At 43.8% G+C, this 15,815-nt stretch overlaps 1 protein-coding gene across 3 annotated transcripts in view; it reads right to left on the minus strand.

Annotated features, from left to right (window-relative positions):
- Window positions 1-398: 398 nt before the first annotated feature.
- adamts10 (ADAM metallopeptidase with thrombospondin type 1 motif, 10) overlaps window positions 399-15,815 on the minus strand; it is a 42,356-nt gene continuing 26,939 nt past the window's right edge. For 2 of the 3 annotated variants that reach the window (XM_068590067.1, XM_068590068.1), the window contains 10 exons: window positions 14,407-14,540; window positions 12,201-12,324; window positions 8,986-9,066; window positions 7,310-7,473; window positions 7,059-7,185; window positions 5,887-6,016; window positions 5,251-5,455; window positions 4,358-4,534; window positions 3,853-4,018; window positions 399-3,238 (listed from right to left, as the gene is read on the minus strand). In XM_068590067.1, coding sequence (XP_068446168.1) covers window positions 3,129-3,238; window positions 3,853-4,018; window positions 4,358-4,534; window positions 5,251-5,455; window positions 5,887-6,016; window positions 7,059-7,185; window positions 7,310-7,473; window positions 8,986-9,066; window positions 12,201-12,324; window positions 14,407-14,540 — 1,418 coding nt within the window. In that variant the 3' untranslated portion in view covers window positions 399-3,128. Of the gene's footprint in view, window positions 3,239-3,364; window positions 3,425-3,852; window positions 4,019-4,357; window positions 4,535-5,250; window positions 5,456-5,886; window positions 6,017-7,058; window positions 7,186-7,309; window positions 7,474-8,985; window positions 9,067-12,200; window positions 12,325-14,406; window positions 14,541-15,815 lie in introns of all 3 variants that reach the window. The other variant, XM_068590066.1, reaches the window with a different exon arrangement.

Here is a 15,815-nt window from a genome sequence, read left to right on the forward strand (position 1 = left end):
TGCTGCTATTTTGGGGACGCTCACTTTAACCATGTAAAGTTTTCTTAAACTAATTAGACTGACACATTAGCAAGTTGTGTTGTTTTTGTTCTGTCAAGAAAGAGGGTAGAAACGAGCGAATAAATGCAATCAGCTGACCCCTTTTTTTGTCCACCAGAGTCCGATTGACGAGGACGTCTCATTCATTCAGACCGAAAGGAAGTTCTTGCTTCATCTTTTCCATGAAGGCAGTCAAATCCAAAAATAGATGAGCGATGAGCTCAACCTCCGTCTGGATCCTGACGTGTGCCGTTTCAGGAGAAGTACAAGTAAACTGAGGACAGACGGCGCAAATGACCAAATCGTATTTCTTAGAATCGACAATGCACCATGTTTAATCAATTTAATATTTCCTTTTAAACAGATGTACATGGGGGGACAAAATGGAGTCATCTTCTATAGTATTGAAAACATACAGTACAAGTTATAATTAGCATGTGACAAAACAACAACTACCGGTACTGTTCCTCTTATTTACTCAGATAAAACAGGCTCACTTCTTAGTGTGAACCTTAATTAGAGGCACAGGTAGATACAGAGAAAGAAATGCCGTTGAGACACTGAAACAAGGAATATCTTCTGGAACTTTATGTGCAACTGAAAGTTATACAAATGGATGTTCAACGTGTTCACTCCTGGGGTGAGTTATCTGTGCCGTACAAATGAACTGTATGAACATTTAATATTAAATCCTGTTTCTCTGCTCCTATGGATGGCAAACCTTTTGACTTTTTGAGATCCAACTCAGGGTCTTAGCACCCAAAATCTGTCCCAAATGTTTGTTCAATGCCTCACAAATAGGTTATCCTCCTTAATTTAGCTTGGAACTGACTATATTTTTGGACAGTGAACCTTCAGAAATTGTTCCAGTATTTGACATAATTCTGCAATTTGCACGGTGAGCGACAATTTAGGGATTTTGAGGCGACATAAACCAAAGTCAGAGTGTAAATTAAAAGCATATAGTCTCGAAAGAAATGGATCAAAGAAACTCAAAGTTGGCGCATCGTGGGCGAAGGGTCCGGCTTTGCAGATTAGTAATATCACGGCTCAAATTGATTGATCAAAAATAATTAAAAAGCACAATTATTAAAATGATAACAGTGAACTAATAGCACCAATCAAAACCAAAAGCACCACAAGAATAAAAACAACAACATTGCAGCTCATCCCCTCGAAGACAAACTGTAGCTTCTTTACAATGAAATGATGTGTTGTTACACAGAGCTGCTTTCAGGTGGTGAAGAGACATCAGACCACAGTGGACGTCACAGAGAGGACCGACCTCTGCGCAGCCTTTCTAAAAGTAAGAAACAGCTGAAACTGCTTTTTTTTTTTAACTCAGATCTACCAAAATGTAGGTCATGTGACACGTTTTCTGTGTAATAGCAGGGAGACGGACCTTTAGGGTGAGATATTAATCATATTACTGATTACTTTACACTCAGTCCATTAATTCATGAGCAGCCGTAATCTATATGCTTAAGACACCAATGTATGAAATGAAGATCACTCGTAGTGATTAATCTACACAGAATAATCACGTCTGCAACTCCCCTCAAACATTATAGGATGGTCAGATATTTCCAGTTGGTAGAGACAAAAAAACGGATTTTGGACTTTAGATAAATGATAATGTTGCTCCATAAATGGTGACGATGAGCAACTGTTTGCTCCCAGTGTCAACTTTAAAGGCAATATGTCAATGTTGTTTTCGTGACTTGTTTCTGGCGCCCCCGTGTGGCCCAGAAAGCCAGCGAGTATCACCCTGGAAGACGACTTCGAATGAGCTTTAAGTTCAACGTTTTACAGCTGGCCCGATGGACAATTTCAGACTGCCATGAATACATCAGCTCGGTGCCGCAGAGAAGTCAGATGTTTATGGGTGTGTAAATCTATTATTAGATTAACATTCCTGCTATAAAATGGTGTGTGAAAAGCAGTGTCAGAAGTCTCTCCTCCTCCTCCTCCTGTTCCTCAACTGTGTCTGACTGTGCTCTGAAATCCACTCACAGTAAAACTCACTGGTGCTGTCGAATGAGTCGTAACATGTGGCGAAAGACATCCAACAAAAAAAAAAAGAAAGCAACGACAGCGCTGATGGATTTCCAGATTATGACACCGAGCCAAGCTGTTAAAAAGTTCCTTTTTTGAAGATTTTTACGCACATGCCGCCACAAAATAGCATCCATTAATCTAAAAAAATGTCAGTAAGCACTGGCTTCCCTCACATTATTACTAAGGCAGTGTTTTTGTGTGTGTGTGTGTGTGTCCTGTGCAGCATGAAGTTCTGTTTTACTGAAGGAGTGATAACATTGAAGCAAAACTACCCTAAAATGGCAAGACTACGGCACGTTCACTGCAGCGAGACGTTCATAGCTTCCACGGAGACACCGAGTCAAACATAAGACACGTCAGTCCTCTGACTGCCGCCGCTGTGCAAATCAAACTCTGCTCATACTTCAGCGGGATTACAGCGAGGAATCGAATGAAGATACGGAACAAAGCGTGAAACAATGTGGACGCGTAGAACAACTAGTAGATAACGTAGAGACACATCTTTCATTTTATAGCATTAGATATTCTTCTTCATGGGCAAAAAAAATATCTGGAAAATTATTTTCTTTACAAAGTGGATTTTTCTTTTTCTTTTTAGAACTAAACAAATATCGCCTGTTTACACTACAGGTTTAAGAGAGTACTGCGACCAGGAGAAATATAGTAGCACCAAAATATTACAACAGAGGGATCAGTGGAAAGACAGACGATGGAGGTAAATTACTCTCTCTCTCTCTCTGTTTCTCCAGGTTTCAGCAGCCCTCCCTCCAGTGGAATGTAAAACTCAGCCGAGGCCATTTTTTGGGCCCAGCTCGGCCTGCGGAGTCGTCCGGTTTGAGCTGGATTCTGGCTGGGGGGAGGAAAAAAAAAATAAAGGTCCCACTTTAGCGGAAACAGGACCAGTTGTCAGTCTCACAGGGTCCCAGTTAGATCTCACACCCCTCTGATAGAGGACGTGTGAGGGGCTGCTGTCACCAGGCTCAGCGCTTCAGGCTTCAGCTGGATGCTGCGAGCGACACACAGAGTCCAGGTCAGTGTCCCTGGCAGGTCTTGCAGCACATTTGTCGGAAATATGGCCGGCTGCAAAACTTGAACCTGAGCACCAGGGGGCAGTAGGCCACAGTGTTCACATCTTTACACTCTGCAGGGAAGACACACACACACACACACACACACAGAACAGCTTCATTAATGTGTTTCACTTCTCTTTATAGAAACAGTGCTGGATTGTAATCAAAGTACCAAGAATATTGTCACTTTTATGCACCTTTATTGTTCAGACTTATACGACTTGTATGGAATGACATAAATCCTCCCGACATTTGGCCTGTGGATTAAATAATTAATGAATCAACTTCTTGATGTTTGAGGGAAAAAAAAAACATATATGCCACATTTTGTGTATATATGTGTTTTAAGATGTATTATTCTGTCTGCTAATGTTCTATAAACATACACTGAATGGATATGTACAGTATGTAGTACTCCACTGGAGTCGGCTTACAAATGTTTAAACATATTAATTTGTATATAAACATTGAGATTTGTGTTTACTACAGATGTAATCAACGAGGAGAGGCCGACTAACGAATGAGTCATCATTTGATGAGTCATCATTTATGACTTTTTCAGTGTGGGGTTCAAAGTTTTGACGTTGAATTTGAGTCGATGGCTTTTCTTGACAGGAACATTCCTTCGATGTCCTTCTTTAAATGACACATGATGAGGAGGAGGAGCAATGATTTGACCTCTGACCTTCGGGGTTGTCTGTGCTGATGGGCAGACTGAGGTCACATTTGCTCTTGCACTGCTGCATGGCCGCCGGCCGCTGATGCTCCAGACACTCGTTGGACGGCTGGCCGTTGGGGGTCAGACACTGAACCGAGCGCATCTCCTGACCCAGACCACACCTGGCAGAGCACTAAGACATCGGGGGGGTTGCATTTAAGTACACAACGGGTATTGAGTTGTACAACAACGTCCCACTGTAACCATGTGTAGGACCAAGCATCGCCTGGTGCAATACTTGTATATCACATTTTGACTTATTGTGCAATACTTTTATACACACTTACTTATTTTATTTTATTCTTCTTCCTGTTTAATTTTTTAAAATTCAGTTTTATTACTGTTTATTTATACTACTTGATCTTTATCTTTATTTACTGTGAGCAGTGCTGCTGTAATCCTGTAATTTCCCCACTGAGGGGCTAATAAAGGATTATCTTATCTTATCTAATGAACCAAAAGCCTGCGTTACCTCTCCCCAGGGACCCGTCACCCACTGAGGGGGAGGGCATCGCTGCAGGTTACAGCGCACCCTGGAGGTGGGCCGGCCGTGTTTGGAGCATTTGGACTCCGGGAGGTTGTCGCCGCTCTCCCCCCTCTTGCACAAGACCACACGGTGCCTGTAGCCGGGACCGCAGCTGGGCGTACACTGCAGGACAGAGGAGCGAAGAGAGAGGGAGCACAAACATCAGGCGGGAAGGAAAGGAGACGGAGGCGATGGGAGGGTGCAGCAGGGGGTCAATGCGGTCATAAGCAGACGCAAATAAATCTTCCTGATTCACTCAGTAGAGGGCAGCAGTTGTACAAGAAACCGAGTCGAGAGCCGGCTCCGTTCCTGTAAGCCAGCTGGACATAATTCCTCTTCTGTGTGTGCCATCGCTACGGTACACACATGACGAAAAGTTGAACGCTGTAGCGCTTCTGACACCATTTCATTTGGTTTCAATTCGTCCTGAACTGTGAGAACAAAGTCCAGTAAGGTAAGAGAAAATGGAAATTTTTAGGCACGCCGTAGCTGGACGTCTTAGAAGTATAATTTGCACGTCTGCAAGGACACGAAACCCACCGTAAAACTCCTCAAACGCAGGTTCAGAATGAAAAATAGGTCTGGGAATACGACGAGGGTAACAACATGTATCCATGAACACAACATGTGCATTGTAATTCATGTGCCGGCGTTGTGCATTTCCCCAGTTAGGGTCTCTAACTTTCTCCTGGCGAATGTTTGAGCGTCGTAGGTTCAATTCATCTGAAAGGAATTCTGCAGAAAACTCGGAGTATTGGTTTGAGATGTGGCCATCTGTTTACTAAAAAAAACAAAACTCAAACCACATGCGGCATGGGAGAGCTCTGACGTCTGCTTACCTCTGACCAGTCCAGGGCCATCCACTCGGGGGGGCAGCTCTGGTTGCTGCAGGGCTCGGTGAGAGAAGGGCGCGGCGTCGTGCAGGCCGAGTCGTCCAAGACCTTCTCCTCCGTCACAGAGATCCTCCTTTTGCACAACACCTCCCGCGTCTGCAGGCCGCTGTTGCAGCTGCGACTGCACTCCGACCAGCCTCCCGTCCACCAGCTAGCGGCAGAGAGGGGCCTTTTCGTTTTTAGTTTCCTCATTTGCGTTACGCGACACAGGGTGAACATTATAACTGTACAGAGCAGGACCCACAGGTTGAATCAGACAGAAAAAGCCCACTAACACATGTACAAAGTTAGGGAACACTAGTGCGCACACATAGGCGGTAAAACAGTTAGAAAACACACACACACACACACGAGAATAGATGCACCAAAAGAGTAAATCAAGACGACAGGATGTGTAATGTTTTAACAGCAAAGTATGTCTATTTTTATAGCTGTTACGAAGTGTTATAGTCGAATGAAACCTGAACATAATAACTAGCATTAAATGCAAATAGTGAAACACTACAATTGTAATGACAAGTTTAAAAAAAGGGTTTAAAAGGAAAGATTCTTCAAGAAATACATTTGTCTCCCAGGACTCACGATGGGGAGCACGGCTCCGTGTTGCAGGTTCTTCTCTTCTCTTTGGGTTTGTTCTTCTTGTCACAGAAGTGATTGTAGGCGACTGAGTGATCTGCCTGCTTCCGACACACAACCTGCTGCGTCTGCACACCTGAGCGGCACGGGACAAAGACACACAAGGGCGTTACCGGGAGAACAACGCGCGCCTCGGCGTTCATTCTTTAATGTTCGGTGTTATAGACTGTGGCTCTTTGGATCGAGGACCATGCGTGTACTACTCATATATCTGTTAGAAAGCTGTCATGCATAACACGGTGACACCATTTTACTGACTTGAAGTTGGAGACTGTGGATTCTGGATAAAAATTGTCGATATTTAAACTACACAACCAAACAAATACCCCCCCCCCCCCCTCCCATCAGTGCTCTTTCAGAGCATTAGCATGAGCTGAAGGAGAAAATACGCTCTTATCAGGTAAAGCAGCATGGATCATTAACTCACAAAGGCCGGAGAAGAAAGTGGGCTTTGTGTCAACATGAACTCCACAAACACTCCAGATCCATGACAAATGGTTACCAAATACATGTTTGAGCCATTTAACCCTCAACCTTTATATGACCATCATCTGCCCCAAGCGAGCGGGTTCAATCACGCTGCAGGAAGATAAATAAATCCCTTTCAGGTAAACCAGATCGCTCCATCCGACAAAAACTAATAACATGTGCAATCACCTTGTTAAATCAATGCAAATAAAGTTATATATGTGCGAATAATAACTCATATTTGGCAAAAAGATGACCAAGGAAGCCGGTTTGATCCCTGTTTTCTCCCAATAGTTTCATGTTGAAGTGTCCTTGAGCAAGGCACTGAAGCCCCAGAGCTTCACAGCAGCACAAAGCTGCTCAATTACTAAGGATGACGGGTAACATGCAGAGAATAATTCCCCCACTGTGGGATTAAGAAAGGATTCTTAAAAAAAAAAAGGATCTGCATCCCCCCCACACCTCACCTGTAATACCTCCGCGCCCCACTAGAGGGTCGCGCCCCACAGTTTGAAATCATTGCATTAAGGTTACCAATAAGTTAGGATTGGGTGTAGGCATGTAGAAGTTATTTATTTAGGATAATGCAACAGGCTCACACTGCAAGGGACAGCTGGCTTGTGCGTCAGTGTGTGTTTGTGTGTTTCTACCTCCAGCGCAGACGGCGGAGCAGCGCGACCAGGACGTGTAGTGCCATGCGAAGCCGGTGAGAGGTTCCCTGTTCAGCGGCGGGTTGAAGCGATAGTGGATCCCTGGGTTCTCCTCCCGCACCAGCACCTAAACACACACACACACACACACACACACACGACCAGCCATTCGACAAGACGATGACAATGAACTTTTTTTTAACGCGACGTCTCTCTGAAGACCTGCTTTGGGGGTTTCTTTCCATTCTCACCATGACGATCAGGGTCATGTTGGTCGGCCCCAGAGCTTCGAGGGTTTCGGGTCCGTCGGTGGGCCGCCTGTAGTGGAAGGTGGTGCCGGCGACGTCGAACCTGCGAGGCGTGTCGATGGTCAGCTTCCCATTGATAAAATACTGGTCTCCTTTACTCTTCAGCACTGGACACAGAGGAGAGGGAGAAAGACTTTTAGGGAAAACAGTAAACGGTAAAAGTCGACAAAATAAATGGAATAATGTCTCTAAATCATCGCCATAAGAAGAATCCTGCGACATTGTCTTATTTGTTGTATGACAGTTAGATTAATATTAGCTCTGTCTCAGAAATCAGTACTGTGATGTTTATTAACCCTTGTACGGTGTTTATTTTTGTGTTACGCAGCAGGTGTTGTGGGTCTGTTGGACTCGCTGTACATATACATATTTTTTAATTCAACACAATCGAACAATTTTATGTTAAAATACTCAACAGAGGTTTTCTTCATCCCAATTAGAAACAATATAAACAGCAAATATGGGTAATAATTGGATTCAGGTACGCAGGACCTACAAAACACTAAAGCGGAGAGTTATCCTGCGTACAAAGTAAAAATTATAATAATAACAGTAATTTGCAGCAATTTCTCGAGCAACTTGTAGAAGAGTCAGATAACGAAGCTGTCATAGATTCCCGATATTCATGATTTTCTTTTTAAAATAACAGCTGTGACGCGTCCTCTGTTTTATTTGTTATGACATCAGCTGAAGCACAGGTGTCTTTAATAATAATAATAATAATAATATAAGTGTTCCAGTTATGGTGCATGCGCGTGGATCGAGGATTAAGGAGGTTTAGTGGAGAAGCTATGAGCGAGGAAACACCGGCGTATCCTCTGCGGAAGTGTTTTCAGCACACGTAAACAAAAAAAAAAGAGGCGTGACACACAAACCACATTGTGAATTTAATTAAAAGCAGTTATTCGTATTCTATTGTGTGTATATATTTGACATATTTTGCACACTCTGTTTACATTTAATTGAATTTTCATGACAACAAATTTCCGCTTGGGGATTAATAAAGTATCTAAGAGAAAATATATAAGTTTGAACACGCTTGTGCTCATCTGACACAGATCATGAAGTACAGCTGGAGAACTAAACATCGGCCGAGCCACACCTCATATTTAATATGACGTCGTATTAAAACGCCAACTCGAGGCGCGGACGTCTCATTTGTTAAATGCCCGTCGTCTCGACTCCGCCTTTATTCTTGTCTCTTCCTTGCCTCGTCTGCTCGCATCTCCCTTTGGCGGGACTAGGACTAGGACTAGGACTAGGACGCGAGGCGAGGAAAGAAATCAAGGAGGCGCAACATTGGGAAATGAGAAAAGAACAATGGCAGGATCCTGAAACAGAAGCGCCTTCATGGCAATGAGCTATCATCGTGTTATTAGTAACACTCGTGCTTTTCACAGTGAAATGGTCTGTTGAATGCAGAGATAGTAAACTGATATTGAGCCTCTCATGTACATTTTGAAGTATTTCCAGAGGGATTAGGACGTTCAAACGAGCATCAAAAGAAAACACAACAGCACCAGTTAGTGTCGTGGCAGCGGTGTGGGTCCTTCCATCTTTCTTGAACTACTTACTGTGACAGACATTTACACTAAACGTTAGCTTGGATATCTTCTTACCAAGGTAGTTGAGGGAGATGTTGAGCTCTTGTATGTGGATGAACACGGATCCTTTCGGGATTCTGACCACCTCTTCGTAACCTGAGACACACAAAGTGCAAAAATTAAAGGAAGGTGAAGGCGGTTTATTCTCTGGGGGGGTCGAGATCGATGCATAAGTAGTGTTTAGCTCAGTGGGATGCCGACGGACTAAGCAGAGGCTTCAGATTCCAGCTGCATTCCTGGGCGGCCGGCCTCAGCTGTTCGGCTCTTTGCTAGAGAGCGAGCGCTGAGCCGGCTTCTCCTCTTCTCTCTCTTCCCGCCATCTGTTTTGGTCTCTTGTACACTTTTTTTTTTACGCTCGTCTCCTCAGCTCCGCTCTGTTATCCAACCATTGCAGCCCTGTAAATAATTAGTAGCCTCACTAGGAGAAAAAAAAAGGAGGAATTAAATAATTCCTTTCAAAGCTTTGACCACAAGAGGAAAGGAGAGGTTTTTTGGCTCGTGACTTCTCCGTGGAGCTTTACGAGGTTGAACTGACCCTGCTCTGAGTTTCTAGATGGAGGCGTTGAACATTATTAGACAGAGCTCGAGGTATTTGGCCTCAGAGACAAACACAGAGATAAGAAATGTGCGAGAATGTCGTGTCCCTCTGGTAAGGATCACAAACCTGTCCGGTAGAAACAGAGCAAAGGAGCTTGTAAACCTTCAGCTGCACAGAGCAGAAATTCAATAATCCTGCAACTTTAAGAAATCCCAACTTTCACTTTTCTGGGATGTAAGAAACTCCATTTCTCATTCATGTCTTTTATTTCTGTTTTACAGTGTCGGTTTTATAGTTTGCCGTCATCCAAGACCAGACTTAAATCCCTTGAGCAGAGAGGAGAATCACTGGCTAAAGGTTTTAGGAGTTCAGAGAAATCAAAAGCTTGTTATAGAAATGACTAATGGATTCTGCCAGTTATAAATCTTTCTGTGTCCAGAATAAGCCTTTAGTCCCCGCTCTGAGTTCACCTTTGGGGTGAACTAGAAATGTAGTTCATGGTCGCTGCAGTGAAGCATGTGCACTTTTGTTACTTCACAGATATAGGCGCTAATAACACTCATAGAAACAGCCTACAAATATGAGGTTAGGTACATATTTTTGCCAGCCAAATCAAATCATTTACAGGATATCTAACCCTTTAAAATGCATGTCATTCTCAGCTTGTTTCTTTACAGGGCTGGAACCAAGGAAATAAAGTAGTCCATGAATATGAGACATGAGTTGACAGTTATTTCATATCCTCGTCTGCATTATTGAGGTCGGTTCATGACGTTGTGTTTCGCCAATTACTCTCTTTGTCTTCTTGCGTCCTCGCAGTACATTTTGTTTGTACGGCCTCTGGACTTTCAGAGAATAATGCAACAAACATCACATATAGCATAAAGTACCTTTGTGGCGCAGCACCTTATCTCCCAACATCAGTGCCCGACCCATAATGCTCTTAGATGCTCCCTTAACAAAACCAGACTTTTGAACACCGGGTGTTGTGGTGACCAACTACATTTGCAATCCCCCAAACGTCGAGGAAGTGCAACACTAAATCCCCGGGGAGCACATCTTTAAAAATAGCAGATCAAAAAACACACAACTAAACAGCCGACACTTCGACTTTAGCTCTGCTAACTGATTTTGTTTTTGAAGGCCAACAATAATGTCCGCTATTTTGAGGGTAGTTGAGACCTCAGCCGGGGTTGACAGGCCGGCCTGGTCGCTGTGGTGGAGAGCTCAGCTGCCTGCTCAGGGTGCGTCCCTTCGGAGGAATCCTGGATGGGGGTGACGGGTGTTGACAGTTGGGTGAGAATCTCGAAAGTCGGTGTTGCGAGGAGAAATGTCGCCCAGAATAGACGCAAAAGCAGCTGGACCTCAAGCCACACTGGTCGGACCTCACCTAAATCTGTCTGCCACGTGTCACTGGGTGGCTGGCGGATAAATATATGGCTCAGCGATGGTTGATGTTTTACATTCGCATGTGATATTGAGTTGACTTCAATTAAATATTGTTTAAAATACGAGTGTTATCTTCATCTCCAGATGTGTAGACCTTCATTCAAACATCCACTTTGTATCTCACGCCTGACTTTACTCGTCATAATCATGGCACTGTTGATCAAAACATCTTATTTCTTAAATATGTGTCTGTTAAACTCATCTATGAAACTTGCGGTGTACCTCAGGGGTCGATTCTGGGCCCTATTCTATTCTATATGATTCCTGTGCTCACGTAACTGGAAGAGAAAATATCTTGTATCATTTATATGCAGATGATACACAATTACATCTTCCTGTCAACAACTATATTGATGCAACTCGCAAGCCTGTCCAATAGGACAATACAATAATTAATTGGCATTGTAATAAAAAGAAACAGCTGAAAGTGGACACAGTGATGGAGAAGACTAGTGACTGTTACTATCTGTTTTGCCAACTTTAAATATTGGCTACATCAACTCTCATCAACTGTTGAATATACATAATTGATCTCTAAGCACATCTCCTGCAGCTTTGTGGGGTTGTGTTGGCTTTTATGAAATAAATAACTGTAACAGGATGCTGCTGTGGACGGAGTTTGCATGAGAACAGACAATTAGACGATACATTTTGAATGTCTGGGGTATCGTAACTCGCGTTGCGAGGCAGCTTTCCAAGATGCGTTCACAGTCCACAGAGCATCAGAATCCAAATGTTGCATGTGCAATTTTTTGGGACGGCGGTGCAATTATGTCGCATGACCTCTCATGGTAAACGCCTCACGTGAGCCGATTCGGAAGAAGAAGCAATTTTCGAAACACAACATTTTTATCTCCATGTGCAGAAAGAAAATGAATGAGATCCTGTATTGTATTTATTTTTATGTATTTATTTGTACTCTAGGTGGGTGTACGAGTGGGTCGAGTGGGTATGTTGTATGTTTGTATTTTCCAAATATACTTTTAAAACACTCTTCTCGCCCGCTAATGAAATCATCTCCATGTGCAGAAACCCGTGGCAGAAACTCCCAAAAGAACATGAATGAGATCCTCCTCCTTTGTATTTATGTTTAAGTATTTATTTTCATGTACTCTAGGTGGGTGTAGGTGGAGAGGGTATGTTGTATGTTTGTATATGTCAAGAAAAAGATTGTTGAAATGCATATTGGCTATGTCATGTCTATGAGTGCGATGACGGCGGCTCGAGTGTGTTAGTTGTGTACCTCCTTCCGGCAGCGAGTCGTTGAAGAGTCCCTCCACCGACACGCAGCTGCTCCCGTCGCCCCCGCAGTTCCGGCATCGGTCCTCGCGAACGTCCGAGCCGAGGACTCGATCGCAGCCGACGTGCTGCGAGAAGGGAGAAGCGAGTGAGCTGCATGAGGTGGTGGTGGTGGGGGGGGGGGGGGGGGGGAGGTCACTCGGGGTCAAGGGGGCACAGTCGGTAAGTCGAGAAGTGTCAGAGGCCGGGCTGAGGGATTACCTCTAATGCCTTCCAGACCACTTTTCCAAAACACAGAAATATCAGATGGTAAGTCCAGATGTGTTTTCTGATCCTGTGCAGACATAATGCTCTTAGGTTGCTAAACTCATAGCTGTCGACATAAATAAGTTTCATGATGAGCGAAGCAGGTGGTTTTACTCAAACTCTTTTAACAGTGACCCAAACCTAAACAAAAGTGTAGGGAATGAACGGCGACGGCTCTCGCACTCATATATTCATATGGCAGTTGCTTATGGTAGGGAGGGATAATGAAGCTGGAGTTTATTATTACTTTTACACTGATTACAATTCCAAATCAAATCCAGAGGTGAAACTGTGATTCACCCCGTGGTTATCTGATGGCGAAATAATGCGGGCGAGTTGTTATTAAAGGTTAAAATGATTTAAGTCCAGATGAATCTGATGGCCTCTTGTTTGTACATGTTTCCAGAGGCTCATTGGGGCCAATAGCTCAACACAGAATATAGACGTTCATACCACAATGAATCATCACTTAATGAAATAACGAATGAACACTAGAGCGATGTTGAAACCCCAACAGCAGCACACATTTTGTTTTCAAGAACACTGTGGTGTAATTTATCTTCCGAGCACATTGGTCTCACCTCCGACCTGCACGGATGAACTCTACAGGTTTAGCACCGCCAGGTGCAAGTCGAGGAGTCGACTGCACCTGGAAACGCGGCGCATATTTGCACGACGCCATTTCCCCGATAAATCTGTCCCTCTATATTTTGTCCGAGAGATCTCCGGGAAAAAACTGGGCTCTAACAGGCCATGTTGTGTTCACTAGACCATCTGTTTCCACGTCCCTTTTATATATTACAAGAAATCCGTCCTTTCTTTCTGTGTCTCCGCTCTCCTCATTGTCAAACAGCAACCTCAGAAGGTGTGTTCGAAGTTGTGTATGTGTGCATGAAGCATACGAGGGGAGACGCAGAAAGAGAGAAACTCACTGGATTGCAGACAGGAAAAGCCAGAAGAAAAAGGGAAGTGAAAGAGGAGGAAAAAAAAGAGGAGGGAAATGGAGAAAAAATTAGAGGAATGGATGTAGAGTCAGAAAGGGAAAGAGTGAAGGAGAGAGAGATAATAAGAGCGCAGTGAATGAACGCCTGCCTGCAGTGCAGACGGACTAACAGCTGAGCGGGAGGGTCACCGGGTTCCTCCGGAGCAGAACAGAGCCGAGGGAAAACCAGAGTGGAACAGGAGGAGAGAACAATGAGAAGATGTTGATAAACAAAATCCTCTTTTTTTGGACGAGTTCGGCCTTCCTCGGTCTGCCGAACCCTCCGAGAAACTTCAAAATAAAGCCAGATCATGGAGGGTGGGAGGAGTGGGGGGTTAAAGACAAGATGAGGTGCTGAAAAATAAAATAGTTTGGCACTTCGCCGGCAACCTCAAAACAACAAGCTGGAAATTATGAAGTTTTTCTCTGCTGTCCTCATCTTTCTTTCTACCCTGACTTACTTTCTGGAGAAGAGCGATCTCCAAAATAAACAAGTGGAACGAACAACAGATTGGGAATGAACAACATCCACGTGAGCTGCGCGCTGTAACCAGTCGGGTTTTTTTTATTTTTTTTTAACAAATGGATCATGCGGGTGTCAAATTAGGTTCCAGCTGAGATTAGGAGAGAGCGTCGCTAATGGGAATCAAAGGTCGCTGCCAAAGTTAAGACAATTTTCTCCGTTAGGCAGCCGATCGTGACGATCTTCAGCGGTCGGTGTGTAAACTCGACCGTGGCCGCCGTCCAGGCGCTAGACGGCGAGTATAAACAATATCGTCTCAGTCTTGCGTCGATCCCCTATATTGTGCCGCTTCAGCTTGAGCTAGTCTGCTCGCATGCAGATGTCTAATGGCTGGAATGTATTTCAGTCGGAGGTTTGCACGGGTGCTTACAAACACACGGGAATAAGGTCTTATCTCACCTTACACTCTCCGTTAACGCACACGTCCAGAGAGTCGTCCCGGCAGGGCGTGCCGTCCACCACGGCTGGAGCACGCTCCGTGTAGAAGTTATAGCCCTCTGCCAGACAGTTGAGAGAACAGGGCTTCACCCCACCTACACACACACACACACACACACACACACACACACACACACACACAGTATCAATATACCACATCTATCCACATAAACGTGGCCACATTCAACCTTGTGCACAGGCCGAATACAATACAAGTAGACACTATATATATATATATATATATATATATATATATATATATATATATATATATATATATATATAGCAAAGACAGTTTTCGGATACTATAAAACATCATAACGATGATGAGGTGATATGATCAGAAATGGGGCGACGACATGGACCTTTTCCAAGGTCAACTTCTACTAGAAGTCAATGTAAAAGATCATTTTTTTCAAGGAGAAAAAGAGATTCAACAGCTGTATTTAATTGATAACTTTGCCTGCTCGCTGTGATCCTCCAGACAGCGACTGAACGACATTGTTTTCTCAAAGCTGAAACATCAGCACATGAGCTCGGTTTCCCTCGTGCCCCTCGAATGAGATCTTTGCCCAGTGAATGTCACGGAAAAATAATCGATGCTTTTGGAGAAATCTCTGCGAGGGCTGACATTTCATTAGCCTGCTAGCTCGTGGCCAGCAATTTGCGGTCTGAGCTAATACAAATATTCCAAACCGTGCCGAATTTAATATAATAGTCACTGAGACAGCAGGCAAACCTCCTGCGGGTCGACTGCCAAAAACTGAGTTTCTGCACAAAGTTCAACAGCAGCTCTAAGAGTCATGTCGGGTGTTCAATTCCCTGTTTTTACCACCAGACGGGAAACCTGCTTTAAATACACAAATAACAATAAAGACCACGTCGACTAATCCATCAAAGGGAAGGTTGTTTTAACACATTGATTGTTCCCAAAACATATGCTTTTTGTTAATCATTTTTGCGACACCCCAAAACAATAAGAAGAGAACCACCGCAATAAATGATCAGAGTTGCTCACGATTGTTTACATTATTGATTGACTGATTATTACCGATCGCTAAAACGTAGAGAAGAAAAGTGAGTGCACGTTAAGTGCATATGTGTTTATTATTAGTGGCTCTACCGTCATGTAAGTAGTGATATCTGTAAATGGACTGTGACTAAGTGAATTCATAAATAAACACACACACACCTGTGAAGAGACACTTAAGTATGATGTGCAAATGACTATTTCTCTCACTCACACACACACACATGCATACATACACACAGACACACACACACACTGTTGTTTGAGGTCTTCTCCTGCCAAGTGGTATATATCCTTCATTCATCGGTGTTGCTCGCCAACAGCTCCACTCTTTGAGTGG

This window comes from Clinocottus analis, unplaced genomic scaffold (genome assembly GCF_023055335.1).
Source record: "Clinocottus analis isolate CAN_PGR_092001 unplaced genomic scaffold, fCliAna1.0.p SCAF_23, whole genome shotgun sequence".
In the NCBI taxonomy this organism is placed as follows: Eukaryota; Metazoa; Chordata; class Actinopteri; order Perciformes; family Cottidae; genus Clinocottus; species Clinocottus analis.